At 37.6% G+C, this 25,869-nt stretch overlaps 1 protein-coding gene across 13 annotated transcripts in view; it reads left to right on the forward strand.

Annotated features, from left to right (window-relative positions):
* UTRN (utrophin) overlaps positions 1-25,869 on the forward strand; it is a 555,792-nt gene that overhangs the window by 194,972 nt on the left and 334,951 nt on the right. For all 13 annotated transcript variants that reach the window (XM_069598624.1, XM_069598629.1, XM_069598632.1 and 10 more), the window contains 8 exons: positions 3,028-3,162; positions 5,419-5,568; positions 6,954-7,115; positions 7,696-7,824; positions 8,751-8,924; positions 11,353-11,508; positions 16,962-17,132; positions 22,716-22,895. In XM_069598624.1, coding sequence (XP_069454725.1) covers positions 3,028-3,162; positions 5,419-5,568; positions 6,954-7,115; positions 7,696-7,824; positions 8,751-8,924; positions 11,353-11,508; positions 16,962-17,132; positions 22,716-22,895 — 1,257 coding nt within the window. The remainder of the gene's footprint in view (positions 1-3,027; positions 3,163-5,418; positions 5,569-6,953; positions 7,116-7,695; positions 7,825-8,750; positions 8,925-11,352; positions 11,509-16,961; positions 17,133-22,715; positions 22,896-25,869) is intronic.

Below are 25,869 nucleotides of genomic sequence, written 5' to 3' on the forward strand. Positions count from 1 at the left end.
TGTCTGAGCTACCAGGGAAAACCTGTGCTAAGATAAATTGTGTGTAATTTGGATTACACAGGCACTGCTGCTAATCAAGTCACAGTTAGGAAGCTGCAAGTCAAATGCTACCTCATTCTTTAACATTAAGATATTGTCTAACACCTGAGGTTACTCATCTGAGAATTTAAAATTCTGTGAACATGTATGTAACATTATCTATGGCTAATCTGAAGTCCCGCTGGATGATCCTGGAATTGAATTCTACTACAGTCTTGTCTTTTCTGTCCTAACCATCCATGATTTTGCTTTTATTTCTTTGTTTTCCTGTTTATTTATAGCCAAAATAGCTACTCACCATATGTTTAAATAATAGAGTCCCAGGGTATCCCAAACTAATGAAAGACCACCATAAATTCTGTATCATTTCTTCATGGTGTCTTATCACCCAGAGGTGACAGTTTGAGAATGAAGAATGAAAATATTTCAAGGTTTTAGTATTGCTTTGAGAAATACTTTTAGAATTATTTTGGAATTAATTTGAGAGAATTAGTTTAAGAGAATAAAGGGAAAGTGTAAGGAAACGATATAGATAAAAGAGAAGAGATGACACCTTGGTATCTTTGAATGGAAAGTGGCAAGAAGAGATTTGAATGCAAGCACTCAGCATTATGGACCTTGGGTAGAAACAGCCCAGATTTCTAAATTAGAGTAAGGATGCCTTTCCTCTGAAGAGTTTAACTTTGTTACCTTGATTATTTCTATATTCCTTTAAAGTGTTTTAAATTATGAAGTATTACAAACTTCTTGAAGAGTACAGATGATATTACTAACACCCATAAATATATCCCTCAGGTATAGCTAATGTTAACATTTCCCCATATTTTTCCAGATCTTGTTTTTAAAATAGAATACATTGGCATTACAGAACCTGTTCCCTTCTTTCCCATCCCATCCCATCTCTTGATCCCTCTCTTGAAGTACCTGTTATCCAGAAGATGGTGTTTAATCTTCCCAAACATGTTTTTATATTTTTTAGTGTAAACTCTTCATGTTTCAGTTACTCATAGCTGCATAACAAAGCTCTCCCAAATGTAATAGCTTGCAAAAGCACCCATTTATTAATTTTTATGGTTTTGTGGGATGATTTGGCTGAGCTGGGTGGCTCTTCTGCTCCGTGTAGTTTATGGGTATTCCACTCAGGTCGCTGCTTCGTTCAAGTGGGAGCTCAGCGGGAACTTTCCTGATGGCCTCTCCTTCTTCAGGTCTCTCTCCACCAGTTTTATTACTTTTCTACAGCAGATTTCTTTCTTTCTTTTTAAATATTTATTTATTTGGCTGTGGCAGGTCTTAGTTACAGCACGTGGGGTCTTTAGCTGTGGCATGAGAACTCTTAATTGCTGCATGCGGGATCTAGTTGCCTGACCAGGGATCGAACCCAGGACCCTTGCATTGGGAGCGCAGAGTCTTAGCCACTGAACCATCAGAGAAGTCCCTCAGCTGAGTAGATCTCTCAGCCTGCTTCCTGCCTATAGAAATTTGGGGGACAAGAAACCTCTTTTCCCTTCCAGTCTCAGACAGGAGTTGGCAGATTATAGTCTAAAGGTCAAATCTGCTTTGTGGCTCTTTTTGTATGGCCCAGGAGCTAAAAATTGTTTGTATATTTTAAAAGTGTTGTTAAAAACAAAACAACACACACAGAAAGAATAAACAGAGAAGAATCTGTGACAGAGACCAAATGTGGTCTGTAAAACCTAAAATATTTACTATCTGGCCTTTTATAGGAATATTGGCTGAGCCCTGACATGGTAGGTATATCTCATATGGAGTCCATGCTGAAATGTGTCCTCTCTCAGTGGGTCTGAAAGAGGACCAGTGCAGGAGGCACCATGCTGAGCTCTGTCTCCTAAATTTGTCAGTCAGACAGGCTCTTCCAAGGGGCATGTTCCTCCCATAATATTACTCATAGGAACTGAAGGATAAATTCACGCTCTAACACCCAGCTCCCCGTAGAAATAGGGAGTAAGTTGATCCCAACTAATAGAATTGCTGTTATTGTTTAGTAAAGTAAGTTGTGTCCAACTCTTGTGACCCCATGGACTATAGCTCACCTGGCTCCCTATCCATGGGATTTCACAGGCAAGAATACTGGAGTGGGTTGCCATTTCCTTCTCTAGGGGGTCTTCCTGACCCAGGGATTAAACCCATATCTCTTGGGTCCCATGCATTGGCAGGTGAATTCTTTACCACCACTGAGCCACGTGGGAAGCAGCTAATACAGTAAGCATAGCTAAACTCCAATTTGGATAAATACGGTTCTCTTCATATACAGACACATTCATATGAATTTAGAAAAAAGTTGGAAAAAGTCTATATAGGAGTAGGGTTATCCCCAGGGAATTCCAATTTCCTGTATAGTTGTTAAAAAAAGTTACAAGTCTGAGTTTTTTGTTTTTTTTTTTTTCCCTCACTTTCTGTTAAAAAAAAAAAAACCACATCATAATAGTGTTTCCCTCCTGGCATCTTCTACTAATTACATAATTTTATTTTTGGCATTTAAACAGACCCTTGGAATTTATCTTAGGGTAAAAAGGTGAGGCAGCTTATTGCTCTTTGCCTCCCACCTTCCTCTATTTGGGCTCCCCCTTGTGGCTCAGATGGTAAAGAATCTGCCAGCAATGCAGGAGATTCGGGTTCGATCCCTGGGTCTGGAAGATTCCCTGGAGAAGGAAAGGGCTACCCTCTCCACTATTCTTGCCTGGAGAATTCCACGGACAGAAGAGCCTGGCACGCTAGTTTATGTAGTCACAGAGTCGGACACGACTGAGGAACTGACTTACTTTCCCTCCAACTGGTTTAATACAATTAATTGAAGAATTTGATTTTATTCCACTTATTTGAAATTCCAGCTTCATCAGTTTCTCAATGCCCATTTATACTCATGTCTAAATGAAGTTATTCTTGATTGGCGAGAATGTGCAGTCGTAGACATGCACTGTATCTCTAAATGGCTTTGTGTCTTGTCTAACTTTTCCCCACCTATTTTAGGAGGTATGGTCTTGTTGGATTGAACTGCTTCACTATTTGGATCTTGAGACCACCTGGCTAAACACTTTGGAAGAGCGCATGAAGAGCACAGAAGCCCTGCCTGAGAAGACAGAAGCTGTCGGCGAAGCCCTGGAGGTGGGAGCCTGCATTCTGAGTGGAGCTTTTTGTTTCAGTGAGGCTGAAAGAGAACTCTAATGAGGATCATAATGCCTTATGCCAGCAAACGCTTTTGCTTCCTCCGTGGTTTTCGGTGTAACTTGTGTTTTCTTGCATTGCCTGAAATATTCATACCATCATATATTTAGATTATTGGTGACCCACTAACTCAGCCTCATGAGACGGTTGTTTTCTGATTAGTACATTTTAGACCCCATAAAGCATTCTAGTAATTCTCCAGATTGTTTTTACCAGTCCCTGGATAAAACCCTGCCTTCTGTCGTTAGGACAGTTGCTTTCTTGTTTCTTCATAAAGTTATTTTTGCTCCTTAGACGTGGCAAGGGACACCTGTATTTACAGTGACTCCTACTCTGTTTTCCTCAGATGTGAAAACTTGGAGGACAGATTGAAAACGGCAGTGTTAGAGGCCTGGGATCCTATCCCCATGCCTGAACATGAGCTCCTTGAGGCCAAGAAATGTGCCTGAATTTTCTGTTGTTCCCCAGTTACCAACACAGCCTATGGCACATGATAACTTAGTAACTGTTTCTTAGGTGGAATAAAGTGTGGAGAGAATAGAGTTTCTTAAAAGAGGAAGATTGTAGCTATGCTTTTAAAACTGTAAGAACGGAAAGTGATGAAGTGATTAAGTAGATGACTGGATTAAAGGTCAGAAATAGGTCAGATTTGGTATCTAAATTCTAGGAACCACATGCTCTGCTGGAGAGATGTCATTTCTCAGATAAAATAGAGTCAGAGGCTGAATGTATTAAAAAAAAAATCAAAGCTTATTTTAAAAACACATACTTTCCTAACATGAGAGTTAAAATATACGTTCTAAAAATATGGAACATGGAGAAAAGTATAGAATCTAGCAGAACTAGATTCTAATTGAGGTTCTACCATGTTCTACTTGAGTAATATTTGGTGAATTATTTAATGTCTCTGAGCCTCAAGGTATCATCTATAAAATGGGGATGATAACTTCCAGTTTGCAGGGGTGATATGACAAGTCTAAGACAACACTGTGAAACATTTTAGTGTACTTCTGTAGAATTCTTTTTCTTATTATTCTCACATCTACATGCTGAAAGGTAGTGGTTTTAGTGACGGGATCAAAGGCTTTGGAGCATAGGAGCCCAGTTGGAATCCTTAGCTCTTCTTTTTACTGTGTGTATGTTGGCAAATTACTTAATATCTCTGAGCTTCAGTTTTCCCATCTGTAATATGAAAATAGTATTTAGCCTGATGATTAGATTTGTGTGTGTGTGTGTGTATGTATACATATTAGAGGAGAAAATGGCAACCCACTCCAGTATCCTTGCCTGGAAAATTCCATGGACAGAGGAGCCTGTTGGGTTGCACAGTCCATGGGGTTGCAAAGAGTTGGACACAACTGAGTGACTAACACACACACACACACACACATGTATATATATGTGTGTGTGTATAAAGCAGTGCCTTGCATTTTATATATGTTGTAGAAAAAGAACCTATTTTTAATAATGTAATAAATAAAAGTTTGAAATAATGCTCTTTGTATAGTAATTGTTTTTGTTTTTAAACTTTGAATCATACCATGAACATTTCTCTATGTAATTAATAATTATTGAAATTACTTTTGTGAATTTATCATATCATCATTCATCTGGAATTCTCAGTTTTATTTATTTTATCTAATTATTTATGATCTTGTTCCTTTGATAGATTTCTAGAAGGCAGAATTATTTGTTTAAAAAAATGAGCAATTTTTTCCCCCAATTTTATTGAGATACAATTGGCATATAATATTGTGTATGTTTAAGATGTAGAGTGGATTGATTTGATACACTCATATATTGAAAAATGATTACCACAACAGGGTTAGTTAAATCTCTATTGCTTTGCATAATTACCATTTCTTTTTCGTGGTGAAAACCTTTAAGATCTACTCTCTCAGCAACTTTCAAATATATTATATAGTGTTGTTAACTATAGTCACCATGCTATATATTATACACCCAGAATTTATTCATTTTATTGTTGGAAATGTTTACCCTTTGGCCAACTTCTCCCCTTCTCCTCCACCCCCCGCCCCCAGCAAGTGCCTGTTTCCATGAATTTGACTTTTTTTAAGATTCTACATATATGTGATATCATATAGTGCTTGTCTTAAACAAGTGAACAATTTTAGGATCGTTGATATGTTTTGCCTTAGTAAATGCATTATTTTTTTTTTTTTTGTCCCTGTCCAGTCTTTAGAATCTGTTTTGCGACATCCAGCAGACAATCGCACCCAGATTCGGGAACTTGGCCAGACTCTGATTGATGGAGGAATCCTTGATGACATAATCAGTGAGAAACTGGAGGCTTTCAACAGTCGATATGAAGACCTCAGTCACCTGGTAAGAATGGAGCCATGCTTGAGTGTTGGTTAAATGTTTATGATATGGAGCTGACCTCAAAAACTTAAACCAAGGGGAAAAGTTGGTAACCAGTGGGGGTGCTGAGGATGTTGAAATACTAGGTGGGGAAGAGCAGACTTTATAAGGCAGGCAGAACTTGATGATAAAAAAGTTTTTAATTTTGAGATTGTTGCTAGTTGTGAACTATTTAATTTTCTGTAAGGATTATATTATATTGTATATAAAAATAATAACTCATATTATCCTAGTAAACATTAGAGCCATTCATTGTCTCTTAGATATATACTCAGAAAGTATCAAACGTGCATGTTCATATCAGTAAGCAAAGAAAGGAGACTGTTTTTATAGAAGGGATAAGTGGGTATTATAAGTTTTTAGGCATGTATTAAAAAAAATAACTGTTGATGATTAGATCATGAATAGCTTCAAACTTAACCCCAAGGTGCAACAAATAGTGGTTCAATACTAGGCACATCTGTAGAACTTTTTTAAACTTTGGAAACATAGAGATTCATGTATTCACTGTATTTATAGATATTCTGTTATATTTTATATTTTTGTTTATAGGCTTTTTATTGAGTCCTAAGAATGCCCTAAATGTGTAATAAATGATGTTTTATTTTTTCCCTTTATTTTAGTATGTTACATAAAAAATCTTTACATTTTCCCCTTTTTATATTGAGGTATAAGTGATATATGACATTTATTAGTTTCAGGTGTACAACATAATGATCTGATTTTTGTATACATTAGAAATTAATTACCACTATAAGACTAGTTAACTTCTGGTATGATACATAGTTGCAATATGAGGACTTCTGAGATCTAATCTCTCAATACAGTACTGTTAACTATAACCATCATGCCTTACATCACTTCGGCATGATTGATATATTTATAACGAGACGCTTGTAACTTTTGATCCTCGTCACCCTTTTGCCTACTCCCTGCCCCCAGCCTCTAGCAACCACCAATTCTCTGTTTCTGTTAGCTTGGTGTTCCTTTTTGTTTTGTTTTCTTTTTCTTGTTTTTGTTATTTTTTAGATTCCCCATATAAGTGAGGTCATACAGTATTTGTCCTTTACCCTCTGACTTATTTCACTGAACATAGTGCCTGGAAGAGCATTTTCCTATTTTTTCATGTTACGTATATAGAAAGAAGTAATTTACTGCAAGATGCATAAGGTATTAGAAGGACAATTTCACTGTTATTGCTAATTGTTATTTAAAGTGCAGGCCAAAGTCTTGAAGTAGTGCTTTTATAGTTTGCTCTTTTTCTTGGTGGTTAGAACATAAGAGTTTTCTTATATTCAGCCATTTCTGTTTGTGCTGAGAGGCTAATGATTACATTTCCCCTCCTGTAGGCAGAGAGCAAGCAGATTTCTTTGGAAAAGCAGCTCCAGGTCTTGCGGGAAACTGACCACATGCTTCAGGTCTTGCAGGAGAGCTTAGGGGAGCTGGACAAGCAGCTCACAACGTACTTGACTGACAGAGTAGATGCCTTCCAAGTTCCGCAGGAAGCTCAGGTACTGCCATGGATGTGAGGGTGTTCCAATCATAAAGGGAGCATCTCTAATCGTCTCCTCATCTGCATGGGAACCACCCCTGCCTGCCATTCAACCCAGAGTCAGTGAGAGGCTGACCTTACTTACAGGGCAGCATGTGGGTTTGGGGGTTCTCATAGTTTTTATGTGAGGTCCTAGCGAATGGCCACCATTTGAAAATTCTAATTTTCTTAGCTATGAGATTGGGAAAATTCTGTTTTTGTTAATAAGTGGTGAGCATTCGAAATGACCAGTGCAAAGATCTTCATGCACCATGCACAGAGTCCTGCAATATGGGTGGCCATATTGTTATTATCTTGGAGGAGGAAATGGCAACCCACTCCAGTATTCTTGCCTGGAAAATCACATGGGCAGCAGAACCTGGCAGGTTAAAGTCCATAGGGTTGCAAAGAATGGGACACCACTGAGCGACTGGGCACACACACACACATTATTATTATTCTGCATGCTGATTAAAGTTTGTGTCAGAGTGTGTTTTTACCTGTTGTATGACTCTATGAAACTTAAAAACGACATTCTCTCCCTTTTCTAATCTCTCTAGAAAATCCAAGCAGAGATCTCAGCCCATGAGCTGACTCTAGAGGAGCTGAGAAGAAGTACGAGATCTCCACCCCAGACCTCCCCAGAGGGCCGGACTGCCAGGGGAGGAAGTCAGATGGATGTGCTGCAGGTGAGGAGGGAGAGCAGCTTCCTTTTACTTCTCAGTGTGTTGGGCATAAAAAGAAAATGAGAAAGAGCTGATGACTTGGATGCCTTTGGTCTTCTCTGTGATGTGAAGAAGGGGCTGAGAGTGATACGTTGAAGGCATACTGTGTCCTAAGGTGGGCAGCAGAAACAAATTGTTGTTTGGGTAGAAACTATAGGATCTGAGTTTTCTGGCTGAGTTGAGAAGACAGAGCAATGTCGATTTAGAAGTTCACTTTATATAGGTCTTTCCATTGACACAGAACCTCCATCAGTACAGGCTTCCCCGAAGGCTCAGTGGTAAATAATCTGCCTGCCAATGCAGGAGACATGAGTGTGATCCCTGGGTTGGGAAGATCCCCTGGAGAAGGAAATGGCAACCCACTCCAGTATTCTTGCCTGGAAAATTTCATGGACAGAGGAGCCTGGCGGGCTACAGTCCATGGGGTTGCAGAGAGTTGAACATGACTACGTGCACGCACTCCATCGGGACTGGTGTGGCTGGTACATTGGGCAGGCTGAGTGCATGGGGCACAGTCCGACTTAGCCCTGTGATGGAAGAAGCAGACTGACTTGCACTTTGAGCTTGTGTTGAAGGGCATTAGGAATTCTAGGTTTCTGAACTGTGTTGTAAGAAAATTACAGGTAAGAAAATTAATGTGGTTTTCATTACAGTGAGGCTAGCTTAGCCTTTCATTATATTTCAGATTGAGACCCTGAGTGTCCAGGAATTCATGACACCTGGGCTGTACAGTTCCTTAAGATGATCAGGCAACCTCACAGATTTCCGTTAAGGAGTATTTTTATTGTTCCTTTATTCTACCCCTTCTCGAAGCATGTATTATGCTAATATTCTCTGCTGAGAGAGTTTATCATTCTAACATGAATTATTATTTTCATTTCTGCCAACAGAGGAAACTTCGAGAGGTGTCCACAAAGTTCCAGCTTTTCCAGAAGCCTGCTAACTTTGAACAGCGCATGCTTGACTGCAAGCGTGTGCTTGATGGTGTGAAAGCAGAGCTTCATATTCTGGATGTGAAGGATGTGGACCCTGATGTCATACAGACCCACTTGGACAAGTGTATGGTAAGGCCACTGGGTAGTTAATGTGTCCAACGGGTTTTCCTGTTGCTAATATGGCTTCATCTAGTGCTTATGTACATGGTTTGTTCAGTTGTTGTTAGTCTAAAATGTGCTAAGAATAAGGATAAATGATGAAAAACAGGTTAGAAAATTAGAAGTGTGGTTCTTTCCTCCTAGGAAATTAGAAGAGATAGGAGAGAGAGACAGCAGAGATTAAAATCAATCACTCCAGTGTAAGGAGATCCAACCAGTCCATTCTAAAGGAGATCAGTCCTGGGTGTTCTTTGGAAGGAATGATGCTAAAGCTGAAACTCCATACTTTGGCTACTCCATGCGAAGAGCTGACTCATTGGAAAAGACTCTGATGCGGGGAGGGATTGGGGGCAGGAGGAGAAGGGGACAACAGAGGATGAGATGGCTGGATGGCATCACCGACTCGATGGACATGAGTTTGAGTAAACTCTGGGAGTTGGTGGTGGACAGGGAGGCCTGGCGTGCTGCGATTCATGGGGTCACAAAGAGTTGGACACGACTGAGTGACTGAACTGAACTGAACTGAAGTACAGTGTAATGAGATAAGGAAACCAGAATAGACATGTATATAACATGATTTAAAAACAAGAAGAAAGCATATCTTAATCACAGTATGAAGTTAGGGAAGGCTTTGACAGCATGTGACTAAACAGCTAAATTTTAAAGGATAAATTTGAGTTAGCTAGAAGAACCAGGAAATGGCAACCCAGTCTAGCATTCCTGCTTGGAGAATCCCATGGACAGAGGAATCTGGCAGGCTACAGTCCATGAGGTCGCAAGAGTTGGACACAACTTAGTAACTAAACCACTACCAGAAGAATCATACTTAGAATGAATGTCAGGAATATTGCAATGTACAGCAAATTCATTCTCAAAGAAAGTAAAATTTTAAATATTAATTTATACAGTTTAAGCCTAAAGTGTGAAAGAAGAAATTATACTTAGAATGGATGTCAGTCATATGGTAGCATAAAAATCATTCTCTAGGAAAATAAAATTTTAAATCAAATCTAAACTTAAGATATAAAAGAAAAAATTATTTAAAAGACTTTATTACTTTTTAGTTTGAACTTTAAAATTCAGTTGCACAGAAATTTAAAGATCATGTGCCTGAGTATTTGGAGAAGGCAATGGCACCCCACTCCGATACTCTTGCCTGGAAAATCCCATGGGCGGAGGAGCCTGGTAGGCTGCAGTCCATGGGGTCGTGAAGAGTCGGACACGACTGAGCAACTTCATTTTCACTTTTCGCTTTCATGCATTGGAGAAGGAAATGGCAACCCATTCCAGTGTTCTTGCCTGGAGAATCCCAGGGGCGGGGGAGCCTGGTGGGCTGCCGTCTATGGGGTCGCACAGAGTCAGACACGACTGACGTGACTTAGCAGCGGCAGCAGCAGCCTGAGTATTCAGTCTTAGAATTGGTGTTTTGCCTGAGAAGAATCATGAGAAAATGGAAGATGACACATGTTAAGAAAAGTCTGGGAAGAGTTCTTTGTGCTTTTCAAAACTGCAATCTCCACATGTATTTGCATACTGAAGATTGTTTGATTACTTAAAAACTGGAATGAATGAAAGGATGAACAAATAGGATGTATTTTTATACATAATATGTGTGCATATGCATGTATGAATGTACAGGTATATTTACTGAGATGCAGAGATCACCAAAGCAAGCACTGTCCTTGATCTTGGGTCATATAGTCCAATGGTCTGTTACTATGGGGCCATGCCACGTGGGTGTTTCAGGTCAACACTATGATGAATGGAGATAAGAGAACCTGCCCAGGATAAAGCTTTTCAGTTTCAAAGCAATGAGGATGAGGACATCTCTGAATTTGACCTATATAACTTCAGCTTCTTACATATTGATGTATGGAACTTTTATATGTTTTTTCATTATATAACTAACATGTGCTCATTGTGGTAGACTTTGTATTTCAGAGAACTGTAAGAAAAAAATTGTATCTTAATACTTTGAAATTCCCACAGCCGGAAATAGCCAGCATTAGCTTTTTTCTAGTAATGGCATTTAGGATTTTGAAAAATGTAATTTTAAAAAATGTTAGATGTTCAACTTTTTGTCCTCATGTTTCCCATTTTTTGTAGGAAAAATGTGCATATTATCAAGTACTTCCCTAAACCTTTAAGATACAGGTTTGAGTCTTTTTTAAATAAGACAAGTATAATCCCTATGAGTGTATTTTCTTATCTGAATTTAAAAAATTATTACAACCTTGATTTCATCTTACTCATTCTTTGAACCAGATCTGAGAGAGATAAAGCCCTTTGATCTCCATGGTTAGTTCTTAGCTGTTGATCTTTGTCATCCATGTTCTGAAATGTTTCCAGTTACCACATTTTCACTAATATGTATTATTTGTCTGGCTTTATTTTTAAGAAACTCTATAAAATTTTGAGTGAAGTCAAGCTTGAAGTGGAGACAGTAATCAAAACAGGAAGGCACATTGTCCAGAAGCAGCAAACCGACAACCCTAAGGGGATGGATGAGCAGCTGACTTCTCTGAAGGTTCTCTACAATGACCTGGGTGCCCAGGTGAGCAGGGCAGGTGTACTGCCCCCTCTGTCTCTCTCATTTATGTATTCTAAAATGTTACTTCTGGGAGAAGAATGCTTATTTGAATTTTATGGCATCAATCATACATGTTTCCGTTTATTCCAATAATTTTTATTATATATCTTTAAAAGTGTGTGTTGACTACGAGGGTCACTCCATTTCTTCTAAGGGATTCTTGTCCACATTTCAGTTCAGTTCAGTTGCTTAGTTGTGTCTGACTCTTTGCAACCCCATGGACTGCAGCATGCCTGGCTTCCCTATCCATCACCAACTCCCAGAGCTCACTCAAACACATGTCCATTGAGCCAGTGATGCCATCCAACCATCTCATCCTTTGTCGTCCCCTTTTCCTCTCACCTTCAGTCTTTCCGAGCATCAGGGTCTTTTCCAATGAGTCAGTTCTTTGCATCAGGTAGCCAAAATATTGGAGTTTCAACTTCAGCATCAGTCATTCCAATGAACATTCAGTGTTGATTTCCTTTAGGATGGACTGGTTGGATCTCCTTGCAGTCCAAGGCACTCTCAAGAGTCCTCTCCACCACCACAGTTCAAAAGCATCAGTTCTTTGGTGGTCAGCTTTCTTTATAGTCCAACTTTCACATCCATACATGATGGCTGGAAAAACCATAGCTTTGTAGTAGTTATAATGGTCATATGAATTAAATTCTCCCATTCCTGTCCATTTTAGTTCACTGATTCCTGAAATGTCAATTTTCACTCTTGCCGTCTTTTGGTTGACCACTTCCAATTTACCTTGATTCATGGACCTAACATTCCAGATTCCTATGCAATATTTTTCTTTACAGTATTGGACTTTCCTTTCACCACCAGTCACATCCACAACTGAATGTTGTTTTTGCTTTCGCTCAGCCTCTTTTCTCCATTCTCCTCCAGTAGCATATTGACCTCATAGACACCTTATAGACCATATAGACACCTACTGACCTGTGGGGTTCATCTTTTAGTATCATATCTTTTTGCCTTTTCACAGAGTATGTTACTATTAAAGTGGTGAATAGTTACATAGAAATGTATTTTTAATATTTAATCCAGACTAATTTCTATATTTTCAAAGGCTATGACATTTCATAAGTTATTGTGAGGAAACTCCATAAGTAATAGTCTCTGTATAAACACAGGTTATTGGTCCTTGGATTTCTAGATTGAACAATCCTTTGAGAAGTGTTAAAAACATTAGGACTCTAATAAATAGTATCAGGAACTTCACATTAATCCAGCAGGATTTAAAATCCTATCCAGAAACATCTATAACTTGGACATTTTAGTGAATTTGTGGCGAAGTTGTTAGGCCCTTTATTGTGAATGACTGACTGGATCCATTAAGCTTAACGTCTTCTCTTATTGAGAATCTCTGCCCTGAAACCAGACAAGCAAAAACAAGATAAAACACAGAAACAAATGAAGTGAAACATTCTCATTAATATTGAAAAGCTGTGTTAGATAATATATTAAACCCTTCTGTGGTTATTAAATATTAACCAAGTTTCTACACAAGCCCAGAGAATACAAGCTGCAATTTTGTGATTACTTTGAGATTACTAACAGTCATACATTTCCTGGGCAATTTGGATTTCACTTCTGCAATATTAGATTACTGATGTGATATACTGGTATACCATTTTTGATACACTGCACATCTGGAACACGTATGGTAAGAGCTTCTTTTTATATTATACAGCTGAAGTTACTTGTGAAATAGTACTGTATTATTTGGGCTTCCCTCGTAGCTCAGATGGTAAAGAATCTGCCTGCAATACGAGAGACCTGGGTTCAATTTCTGGGTTGGGAAGGTCCCCTGTAGAAGGGAACAGCTACCCACCCCAGTATTCTGGAGAATTCTATGGACTGTATTAGTCTAAGGGGTCACAAAGGGTTGGACAAGACTGAGCGACTTTCACTTTCACTGTATTTATTAATTGACAGGGCATTTTATAAATGGTAACAGTGTGGCTGGTTTTTACACCAAATTTCTGTGATTATGGCTTTAGAGTTAGGTCATTTTCTCACTCAACACAACTAGACTTTACTGTATATGAGGAGTTACACAGGCAGTTAGAGATACAGTGATGAGCAAAAACATGTTCTCTCTGCCAAGCGGAACTGTGAGAAATAAAAGAAGAAAGCTTTAATCAAGCAGTCATACAAAGTAATGTCAAATTATCAGCCGAAAGTGTTAAGAAGGAATATATGTAGCACTGTAGGAGTATGTGTAAAGAGGGATTTGATCCAGTCTGGGTTAGGAAAGCTTCCCTGAGAAAGTGGTGTATAAGCTGAGATCTGAAGGATAAGTCGTAGTAGCCAGGGCAAAAATCAGTGGAAGAATTTTTGAGGCTGATGGAACATCATGTGTAAAAGTCCGTGGCACTAGGCAGCATGGTACATTTATGTGGCTAAAGCAGAGAGAACAAGTGTGAGAATAAGCGTGTTGGCGAGATGTGATGATACCAGATCCTACCAGTGTCTTCGAGTTTGTGGTAAATACGTTAATCTCTGTCTCTGCAGTAATGAGCAATTATTGCAGGGCTTTAGCAGGGAGAGAACATGCGCAGATATTTGTTTTTCTAAAAGGCCACTCACTGCAGTTTGGAGGGTACATTGCAGACAGGCAAGCATGGATGTAAGAAGACCAGTTAGGAAGTCATTGTCATGCTCTTAGTGAGAAATGATGGTGCTTTGAACTAGGGTGGAACATTGGAGATAGTATGAACAGATTTTTAAAATAGATACTTAGGATGTAAAGTAAGCAGGACTTGGTGGAGGATTTGATGTGGAGATGCAGGAGAGAGATGAACGAGACTCCTGGGTTTCTGGCTTGATTATGTGGAAGATCGTGGTGCCGTCATTGGATGGGACACTTAAAGGCAAAAGCGTGGAAAATCATAAACGTGTATTGGATATGCTGACATTTCAAGTGTCTTTGCGAGAGTTAATTGATATGTCAGATATTCACACAGTTATTCAAGTCTGGAGAATATATCTGGGATGAAGATACAAATTTTTTGAGTCATACGCATAGAGGTGATAATTAAAATTTTCAGTGATGATGAGATTGCCTAGGGAGAGGATATATCAAGAGTGAAAAAAGAAAAGTTTCTGAATTAAGTAAGTTTTGAGGGATTACATCACTCAGGAGGATATTTGAAGAAGATGAGCTTGTAAAAGAGACTAAAGTATATATGTATGTGTGTGTGTGTTTATATATGTATACCACATTTCTTTATCCATTTATTTATCAGTGGCTATTGTGAATAATGCCGCAGTGAGTATGGGAATGCAGATATCTCTTTAAAATGATGATTTCATTTCCTTTGTTGTATACCAGGAGTAGGGTTGCTGGATCATATAGTGGTAGTTCTTTTTAAAAATTTTTGAGGGCCCTCCGTGTTGTTTTCTATAATTGCAAACTTGACATCTGCTAATAAAGTAGATCTTAAGCGTTCTCACCACAGGAAAAGGTAACTATGTAATGATGGATGTGTTAATTAACTGTGGTACTCATTTCACAATGTATATGTGTATAAAATGATTACAATATACACCTTAAAAACACACACTGTGCAACCATATATTTTATATGCATGAGAAACTACATATAAAAAAGTGATAAGAAGTGGTAGTATACTAGGAATGTGCTAGGTGTGAGAAGCTGAAGGAAGGAGAGTATTTGGAGAAGGAGTGTAGGTTTTTGTTTGGAATATTACTGAAATATTAAAAACAAGGCATCCACTTAAAAGCATACAGTAGATCTTTTGCCATTGAGGTCATCACTGAGCTTAGCAAAGATGATTTCTGTGGCATGATGGAGGTAGAGGCCAGAATGTCATGGCTTGAACACTGTATGGGGGATGACAAATGGTTTTGAGAATTTGCGTGAGAAAGGTAGGAGAGAGGGAGGGAAGGTGGGGCCAAAGGAGGAAATTTGTATGTGTATGTATGTGTGTGTGTATGTGGGTGTGAGAGAGAGAGAAAGAGATAGACAGACAGATGCTTGAGTGTTTCATCCTTGGTGGGAATGATCCTATTGAGAAGGAATGTTTGCATATCCAGGAGAGAGAAGGGATAAATGATTAGGTAAAAGATTTACAACTTGATATTGCCTAATTTAATATTCAGTACATCTTAAAATATATTGATTAGATCAGCTGAAGAGAGTGTAAATTGTTATAAGTTGAACTGTAAATTATTTTCTTCCTGGTATACCAAAATCTTTGGTAGCATTAAGTTTTATGATGATTGTGTAGTTGCCTGGGCTTGTCAGTCAGATAAGTATCATAATATCTTTTAATATATTTCAAATATTTTTCTCCTGAAGTCTGACTTGAGGTGCTATTAATTTAGAGTCATGAATTTTAATTAAACTCCATAGGAAAAAAATTTCACTTTTATGAAGGAATTGAATAATAATCTTTGAGACATGCAAGAGTAAAAATAAACTTATAGGATGAGTAAGAAATGCAATCCCATTTTACTTACTAAGAAAATTTGATTTCTATATCTGAAAAATTTCATCCCATACATGACATTTCACTCTACTACTGATAATATTGTCATCTACACATACGTGCACATAAAAGGAGGAACATGTTTTCGTGTATTTATTGTGTTTGACATCCTTTAAAGTGTCAGCTCAGCATTAGGTTGTGAATCACTTTAGTCTGAACGTACCATTGTGTAATGCCAGTGGTCAGACCAGGCTCAGTCTTGTGGTCATGCCGCTCTGCTCATGGCCTTAACCTTTTTAAGCTTCACTGTCCTGTTCTGTTAAGTGGAAAAAACGGTGCTGATCACAGGGTTTTATTTTATGACATGTGTAGATTCATTACTATAATATGAGAGGCTGGTTAAATGTCAGTTAAGTTCATTTGCTTTTTAATAACAACAGTAAAAACAAAATAGTAATAAAAGTTTGTATTTCATAGCCATTTAATGTATTTTAAATTAAGCAGTTAATTGTGAAACATATGATTGTAAAAAATCTTGCTATTTCTCCCTCTTGTTGATGTATGTATGTTTTTAAAACAGAATCCTTCATTGAGAGGGTTTTAAGACATCTTATGCTCAAAATGATGAAAGATGATATTAATTGATTCCTTAACCTTGTTGAAGGGACTGGGGCAAGACCTTTGTGTATATATTTTCCTCACTAAAAACTCATAACAACCTTCTGAGGGCTATATCTCTACCAAGGTCACTTAGGAAGTTAAGTGGTAGAACTAAGATAAAAATCCAGGGTTGCCTGACACTTAACCACTACAGTATATTATCTTCCTGCAGAAATGCAAGAATGGAGTGATTCTAGGTGCCAGAGATAAAGGTTAGGTATGTCTTGGAGGTTAACTATGAATCCGTGTGGATCTTTAGTTCATATTTGTTTCCACCCGTGTTCATCTCACTTGTGCTTTTTTTTTAAGGTGACAGAGGGAAAACAGGATCTGGAAAGAGCATCCCAGTTGGCTCGGAAAATGAAGAAAGAGGCTGCTTCTCTCTCTGAATGGCTTTCTGTTACTGAAACAGAACTGGTACAGAAATCCACTTCAGAAACTTTGCTTGGTGATTTGGATACAGAAATTTCCTGGGCTAAAGTAAGTTGTAGTTCAGGTGAACCATGAAGATTATCAGTGTAATCTGTGGCATTCTGATCAGAGAAATCTGGGTATATGTCATTTGTCTCCATTTCATACTAAATATCGTCTTTTCATTTTTCCATTCTTTTTTCCACATCTCTGTCCTGAAAAAGAATAAGAATATTTTAAAAGCAGCTAACTTCAGAAGACACACACACACACGCACACACATGCATATATAGACATATACATATAATATATACATATATGTATATTAAGATAGGGGAAAGATTTATTGATTGATTTTGGCCACACCTCTCAGCTTGTGGGATCTTCGTTTCCCACTAGGGATTGAACCTGGGTCTTTGACAGTGAAAGTGCAGAGTCCAAATAATTGGAAAGGAATTCCCCAGAAGATATTTTTATCTTGATTCTGAAGAGTTAAACTCACATGGCTCAACAAGGTCTTTGTAGTCATTATACTTATATAGTATAACTATCACCTTCAAAATCAGTGACATTTTTTGGGTATTCATTCTTCACAAAGTATTGTGCTGAATTTATTAATTCTTCTGTAGTAAGTTTTGTACCAGTAACTAATCTTTCTACTGCAAGCTAACTGCAAACTAATCTTTCTATTGCAAGCTAATTGCTAACTGTAGAGAGCAGAGAAACAGAATTTTTAAAAAAATCAATAAAAGATCAAACAATTTTCTCTAGTCCTACATTAGAGATCACATAGATTAGAGCATTGATTTGCCAATTCTCTCTTTTGAGGTGGACAAAGAATTGAATGAAACACAAACTAGTTTTTCTTTCTTTGAACCAAGGCATTCTCTTTTTCTCAATTCATTTTCTAAGAAGCATGTATACTAGAGATAAATGCTGAAAATAAATGATCAGTACTGTGACAGAGCTTTATATAAAACCCCAGGTATCAGTTTTGACTTCTTCTACAGGTGTCGACTTTTGGGGTGTGAAGAGGGAGGTGCTCTGAGGTCCTGGTGTGATATAGTTCCTTAATTTGAATGCTCTTTGGAGTTAGCTGTTGTAAGAAACTCAAGATATTAGTCACTAGAAAGAATGTTCTCAGTTTAATAGCTCATGGAATGTATAATTGCCGTGGGCTGTGTGGAGTAAAAGGGATATATGAAGGAAGTGAAAAACAGTGGAATTCATGGGTTACAATGGATGAATGACAACCAAAGGCACTTAACTATATATTTTTTTTAATTAAAGTTTTTTCAAGGAAATATTATCTTTTTTCTACAATACACTTTGAAAGTCATTATTTTTTATTAGTCCCATGAGTCCTATAAGCTAATTAAATGATATTTGCATAGTGTAATACCAAAAAAGAGACAGGAGCAAAAATGATCTTTGTTGAAGGAATACCCTGTTATCATTTCAGTTTTTTTGTAGGCCCATGTAGACATTCGGGCATAAGCATATATTTTAAAAAGAATTTTATCTAGTGTTTCATTACCTTTTTGAAAAGCAGATTATGTCTTTAACATTTTCTTTTATCTACAAGTGTTTTGTGTCATACATTGGAGATAGATAGTATTTCATTGAATATTTTGTTTCTTATTGTCCCATTCCTCTATTCATGGCCATTTAAATTATTACCAGTTTTCACTATTGTAAAAACTGCTGTGATGAGTATACTTGTGGTTAAATCTTAGCATATATTTTAATGCTAATTAATTTTCTGAGGATAAATTCTTAGCTCTAAAAATATTGGGTCAGGGGATGTATCCATTTTAAAGTCTATACTGGTTAAGAAATTGTCCTTCAGAAATGTTTTATCCAACAGCTGTGAGTGAGAATTCCTACTTGCCTGTTTTAACTAAACTTTTGACAATGGTAGACAGATAACATGTCTTGGTTATTTAATTAGAACATTTTCCTTTAGTATATAGGCCATTTGTAGCTCTGTCTCCATTTGATCTTGTAATTTGGAGATCTTTACCTGTTACAATTATTAAAGCTTAATATGTTGTGTATTGATGCAATTTTTTGCCACTCTAGTTTCCTTCCTGTTCTGTATATTTTAAAAACACTTATTATACATTTTTTAAAGAATATGATCTTTTTTTCCCCTAATTTTTGCCTTTAGTGTTTAGAAAGGCCAACTTTACAACAAAATTACATAATTACTTACTTATATTCTCTTCTAGCTCTTTTGTAGTTTCATCTTTTTTACCTTTAATGCTTTAATCCTTCTGGAATTTAGTTTGGTGTATGTAATGAGGAAAGGCTCTAACCCTTTTTTTCCCCAAATATTTTGCTAGTTATCTCAGCATTATTTGTTGAGTAATTATCCTTTCCTCACTGATTTGACCTGCTCAATTCATGTATTCTTTTTGTCTGTTACTTTGCTTTATTTTCTGCTTCGCTGATCTGACCCTCTGAAAAGTTCTTCAACTATTTAATATGTGGTTCTATAATAAACTTTAGCATGTAGTTAATGACAGGATTTCCTGACTTTATGTTCCTTCTTTTGTATATACTCATATGAATTTTAAAATTATTACTCTTAAATTCTTTAAAAAATTCTTTCAGAAACTTTGGTTTGAATTGCCTTAAGTTTATAAATTTGTTTTGAGGGGAATTGACATCTTTACTAAATTAAGTCTTTTTAGTAACATGTAAATGTCTCATTTCCTCTCCGAATTCCCTGTCTACATAATGCTTTGTAAACATTATGCATATATGCCAAAAAGTTTATTCCTGTGTATTTATTTTAGTATTTTATTTTAGTATGTAAAAAGTATACTTTTTATTTTAAACTGATTTCTTATAGCTGGTACACAGGCAATATCCATTTTTGCATATTTAATTTTTAATCATCTTTGTGTACTCACATACATTCAATTAGTTTTTCAATTGATTATCATCTTTAGGGCAAAGACAATAAGTAATGATATTTATTTCTTCTGGAACCATTCACTCTTAAATTCCCACTTAATCTTATTTCAGATTTGAAATAATGAAGATGGTATATACAAATCACAAATTCACAGTACATTCACATCATTAGATTAAACCAAATGAAGCATCAGTACGTAACATCCTCACCCAATTGTTTCAACTTGTATTGTCAGAGTTAAGAACCATGCATATTTTACAACTCTTCAGTGTATTTCCACCACTGTGCTGCTGCTGCTAAGTTGCTTCAGTCGTGTCCGACTCTGTGGGACCCCATAGATGGCAGCCCAGCAGGCTCCCCCGTCCCTGGGATTCTCCAGGCAAGAACACTGGAGTGGGTTGCCATTTCCTTCTCCAGTGCATGAAAGTGAAAAGTGAAAGTGAAGTCGCTCAGTTGTGTCTGACTCTTAGCGACCCCATGGACTGCAGCCCACCAGGCTCCTCCATCCATGGGATTTTCCAGGCAAGAGTACTGGAGTGGGTTGACATTGCCTTCTCCATTCCACCACTATAAAATTATATTTTCCACTGCAGAATTTAAATAGCATCTTCATTCCAGAATGTAATGTTTTTATTCCATAGCTTAAAAATCAGCATTTTCGGTGTAGCCATTTTCTTTACAATAAAATTTATTAACATAGTTTGTGTACTGTTTAAATTTAGTTGCATGTAATTAATTATTTCTTATAGTTTTTAAAGACTACTGTAGCCAATCAGTCCATAGCCACTGAAGGAATGTAGAAAGTTAATAACTGAAGAGAGCATGGCTCTGGGTATTCTGTTTTTCTGTTTTTTTCCCCTCCTTGCTGGAGAAGAACACTTAATTGAGAGAAATATTTTGATGTCTTTACAAATATACCAGTAATTAATGAGGCCAAATGAATCTTACATCTTGACTCACTTGGGATTTTTATCTTTCAAAATGTGATTGAATGTTGTAAGAATGAATGTGGACTTGAGCTCCTTGAAATGATTTATTTAAATATTATTCTAAAAAGGTACAACAGCAGTAGGGTAGATATGTGCATGCTACGTTTTGATTGAAAGAACTTTGCAGTTTTAATTTTGGAACCCAACATTCTCTTTATAATTCTCTAGTCAAACTTACAAATGTGAGAATCAAGTTGTTATAATACCATCCAGAGTATTACCTTTACATAATATGACAATTGCAGAACCAAAGCTTAGACGTGCTACTTTTCCTGTGATGTGCTTAAGATGAAATATTTTTTGTAATGTTTATAAACAGACTATATGTTAAGTTACCTAGTTATAGGGCTGTTCAGTTCAGTTCCGTCGCTCAGTTGTGTCTGACTCTTTGCAACCCCATGGGGTGCAACACGCCAAGCCTCCCTGTCCATCACCAACTCACGGAGTTTCCCCAGACTCATGTCCGTCGAGTCGGTGTTGCCCATCCAACCATTTCATCCTCTGTTGTCCCCCTCTCCTCCCACCTTCAATCTTTCCCAGCATCAGGGTCTTTTCAAACGAGTCAGTTCTTCGCATCAGGTTGTAGTCCTTGCAAATAAATATAGTGCACATCAATTGTTTCCTGTAGTAGTCAAGGAGATAAATTCACTATGAGTATTTTAGAATTTTGAGTTCTGGGGTAGTCTTGCTTTGCCTGCTTGTAGTTACTGAAAATTAAATTGATTCTTCATATGTGAAGTTATGATGCAGATAATTATTGGTGTGTAATAAGTTGGCTTAAAGCGCAACATTCAGAAAACGAAGATCATGCCATCTGGTCCCATCACTTCATGGGAAATAGATGGGGAAACAGTGGAAACAGTGTCAGACTTTATTTTGGGGGGCTCCAAAATCACTGCAGATGGTGACTGCAGCCATGAAATTAAAAGATGCTTCCTCCTTGGAAGAAAAGTTATGACCAACTTAGATAGCATATTGAAGAGCAGAGACATTACTTTGCCGACTAAGGTCTGTCTAGTCAAGGCTATGGTTTTTCCTGTGGTCATGTATGGATGTGAGAGTTGGACTGTGAAGAAAGCCGAGTGCTGAAGAATTGATGCTTTTGAACTGTGGTGTTGGAGAAGACTCTTGAGAGTCCCTTGGGCTGCAAGGAGATCCAACCAGTCCATTCTGAAGGAGATCAGCCCTGGGATTTCTTTGGAGGGAATGATGCTGAAGCTGAAACTCCAGTACTTAGGCCACCTCATGCGAAGAGTTGATTCATTGGAAAAGACTCTGCTGCTGGGAGGGATTGGGGGCAGGAGGAGAAGGGGACGACAGAGGATGGGATGGCTGGACAGTATCACTGACTTGATGGACGTGAGTCTGAGTGAACTTCGGGAGTTGCTGATGGACAAGGAGGCCTGGCGTGCTGCGATTCATAGGGTCGCAAAGAGTTGGCCAGACTGAGAGACTGAACTGAACTGAACTGAACTGAATAAATTTATACTTAAAAATAAATGAAATAATTACCTTTCCACATCTAAAATTGTTACATTCTTTGGTATTTGTGTAATTAAATATTTAATTTTTATTTGAAACTTAAAAACTCTCATGTTAGCAAGTTGTGGAATCTTGTGCACTTTTGACGAATCTAGGGAGTTGTATATATATGGAAGAAAAATATGTTAAAAATGATGGTTGTGTAAACTTTTATCATATTCTGCGAGATCAAGTGGGTGTTGGAATTTTATTTTTTAGAATATTCTGAAGGATCTGGAGAAAAGAAAAGCTGATTTGAACGCCATCACAGAGAGCGGTGCTGCCCTGAGGAACTTGGTCGAGGGCGGTGAGGCTGTCTTGGAAGAGAAGCTCTGTGTGCTTAGTGCTGGGTGGAGCCGGGTCCGCACTTGGGCTGAGGATTGGTGCAGCACCCTGATGGTGAGTTTTAGCAAGAGCCTCATGGCGAGATCGTGTCTCCTGCCAATATGTGAAAATGAAGACAGCTTAGATTGGAATTCCAAACCGTGTTTTCGGTTTGTCACAATAATGTTTTGCTTGTGAATTAATTTCATTTAGACTACATTGTAACTTTTGCTTTGAAAAGATAATAACTAGAAAGAGTTCAAAGTACTTCATTTCTATTAAGTAATAAACCATTTGTGATATACATAAAAATATGTACTTGAACATCTTACTAAATGTAACTTATTGGCTACAGTTTAAATGACAATGTTGTATTTAATATTCATACTATTACAGGCTATATATATAATGTTTTTAATGTTCTAAAAAAGGTGTACTAGTTAAAGAAGGGCACAGGTTTTAATATTGGATTCAGTTCGGTTCAATTCAGTTGCTCAGTCCTGTCCGACTCTTTGAGACCCCATGAATTGCAGCACACCAGACCTCCCTGTCCATCACAAACTCCTGGACTCCTCTCAGACTCACGAGTCGGTGATGCCATCCAGCCATCTCATCCTCTGTCATCCGCTTCTCCTGCCCCCAATCCCTCCCAGCAGCAGAGTCTTTTCCAATGAGTCAACCCTTCGCGTGAGGTGGCCTAAGTACTGGAGTTTCAGCTTTAGCATCATTCCTTCCAAAGAACACTCAGGACTGATCTCCTTTAGAATGGACTGGTTGGATCTCCTTGCAGTCCAAGGGACTCTCAAGAGTCTTCTCCAACACCACTGTTCAAAAGCGTCATTTCTTCAGCGCTCAGCCTTCTTCACAGTCCAACTCTCACATCCATACATGACCACTGGGAAAACCACAGCCTTGGCTAGATGGACCTTAGTTGGCAAAGTAATGTCTCTGCTTTTGAATATGCTGTCTAGGTTGGTCATAACTTTCCTTCCAAGGAGTAAGCGTCTTTTAATTTCATGGCTGCAGTCACCATCTGCAGTGATTTTGGAGCCCCCCAAAATAGTCTGACACTGTTTCCACTGTTTCCCCATCTATTTCCCATGAAGTGATGGGACCAGATGGCATGATCTTCGTTTTCTGAATGTTGAGCTTTAAGCCAACTTTTTCACTATCCACTTTCACTTTCATCAAGAGGCTTTTTAGTTCCTGTTCACTTTCTGCCATAAGGGTGGTGTCATCTGCATATCTGAGGTGATTGATATTTCTCCTGGCAATCTTGATTCCAGCTTGTGCTTCTTCCAGCCCAGCATTTCTCATGATGTACTCTGCATATGAGTTAAATAAGTAAGATTACAATATACAGCCTTGACGTACTCCTTTTCCTATTTGGAACCAGTCTGTTCCATGTCCAGTTCTAACTGTTGCTTCCTGACCTGCATATTGATAGCCCAGGTTAAAGTTTTGACTATAAACTGGAGGATCTTGGTCAAGTTACTTAAATTAAGCATTCTCTAAACCTCAGTTTTCTCATACGTAAAATGGACATTATTATAATTTTTACCTCACACAGTTTTTGTGATTATGCTCTTATATAACTAAGAACAATCAATTTTAGATATTATTATGATAATTATGATAATTGTTAAGTGTTATATGCTGTTAATCTTTGGTTATACCATTACACAATTAACTAGCATTTCATGAAAATAGTGACCCTCTACTTTCGTAATGTTTTCTGTTTCTCTTGTATTAACACTAGCAATGAATACTATATAGCAGCATCACCATCTCCTCCCTTAAAAAGAGTTCTCATCCATAAATTATGATTTGTTCAGATATATCTGAGATAGGACTTTTTCCAAATTCATAGAATTACTGGGTAATGGATAGAAACAGAGAAGAATAAATTATCATGTGTTTCAATATCAATCAGAATGTATAGGGCATTAAAGTTGGTGGGCTTATGTCTTGACCTGTCAGATTCATATTCAGAGTTCATCTACAACTTACTATCTTCATAACCTTGTGTAAATTACTTAATTTCCCTATATATAAAATGGAGTTAAAAGAACCTATCTAATGGCACCCCACTCCAGTACTCTTGCCTGGAAAATCCCATGGACGGAGGAGCCTGGAAGGCTGCAGTCCATGGGGTTGCGAAGAGTCAGACACGACTGAGTGACTTCACTTTCACTTTTCACTTTCATGCATTGGAGAAGGAAATGGCAACCCACTCCAGTGTTCTTGCCTGGAGAATCCCAGGGACAGGGGAGCCTGGTGGGCTGCCATCTATGGGGTCGCACAGACACGACTGAAGCAACTTAGCAGTAGCAGCAGCAACAAAGTTGTTAAGTGTTGAATAACAAATGTGAAATCTTGACTCATAGAATATGTTCTTTAACTATTTTATATATTCATTTTTATTGTGACTAGTTTTATTCCACATTCTCATGTTCCTTACTTCTGTCTTTTGTAGTCTGTACCTTCTAAATTCTCCTTTCAAATAATAGCTTTCTGTTTCACTTGATTTACCTGCTTTGGTCTGATGTTTATCAATTCTTAATTAGAATCCAGACCACTGTCAAAACTTTCCTTATGTCATTTATTCTCATTTTACTTTTCAGTGATTTTTACATGTTATAGATGAATAATTTGCTTATTTTTAAACTTCTTTCATCCTATAAAATATATTTCCTAGAAGTTGTTAAGTTCATCATAAAGCTTCTGCACTCTTTTTGATCAAATTCTAACTTCTTGCTTTTGCCTCAGAAATTTTGCCCTGTTTTAACTGGCTTAAGTGTTTGCTTCTGTTTTCAAATTTAACTCAATCACATGTTATATTATGCTTCAGGAAATATCACTGAGATCTATGCCAAGTGTCTTGTTAAGTGCTGATGGTACTGAGGTGAAAAGACATGGGCCCTGCCTCAAGCACTCAAGCTTTGAGTAGGCAAAATCTATTCAACCATATTTGAAATGCTTTTTTACTAGTACTTAAATGCTGCTGCTGCCTTAAATGAGTTCTTAACTAATATGATCAAGGCAGGGC

The sequence above is a fragment of the Ovis canadensis genome, chromosome 8 (genome assembly GCF_042477335.2).
Source record: "Ovis canadensis isolate MfBH-ARS-UI-01 breed Bighorn chromosome 8, ARS-UI_OviCan_v2, whole genome shotgun sequence".
In the NCBI taxonomy this organism is placed as follows: domain Eukaryota; kingdom Metazoa; phylum Chordata; class Mammalia; order Artiodactyla; family Bovidae; genus Ovis; species Ovis canadensis.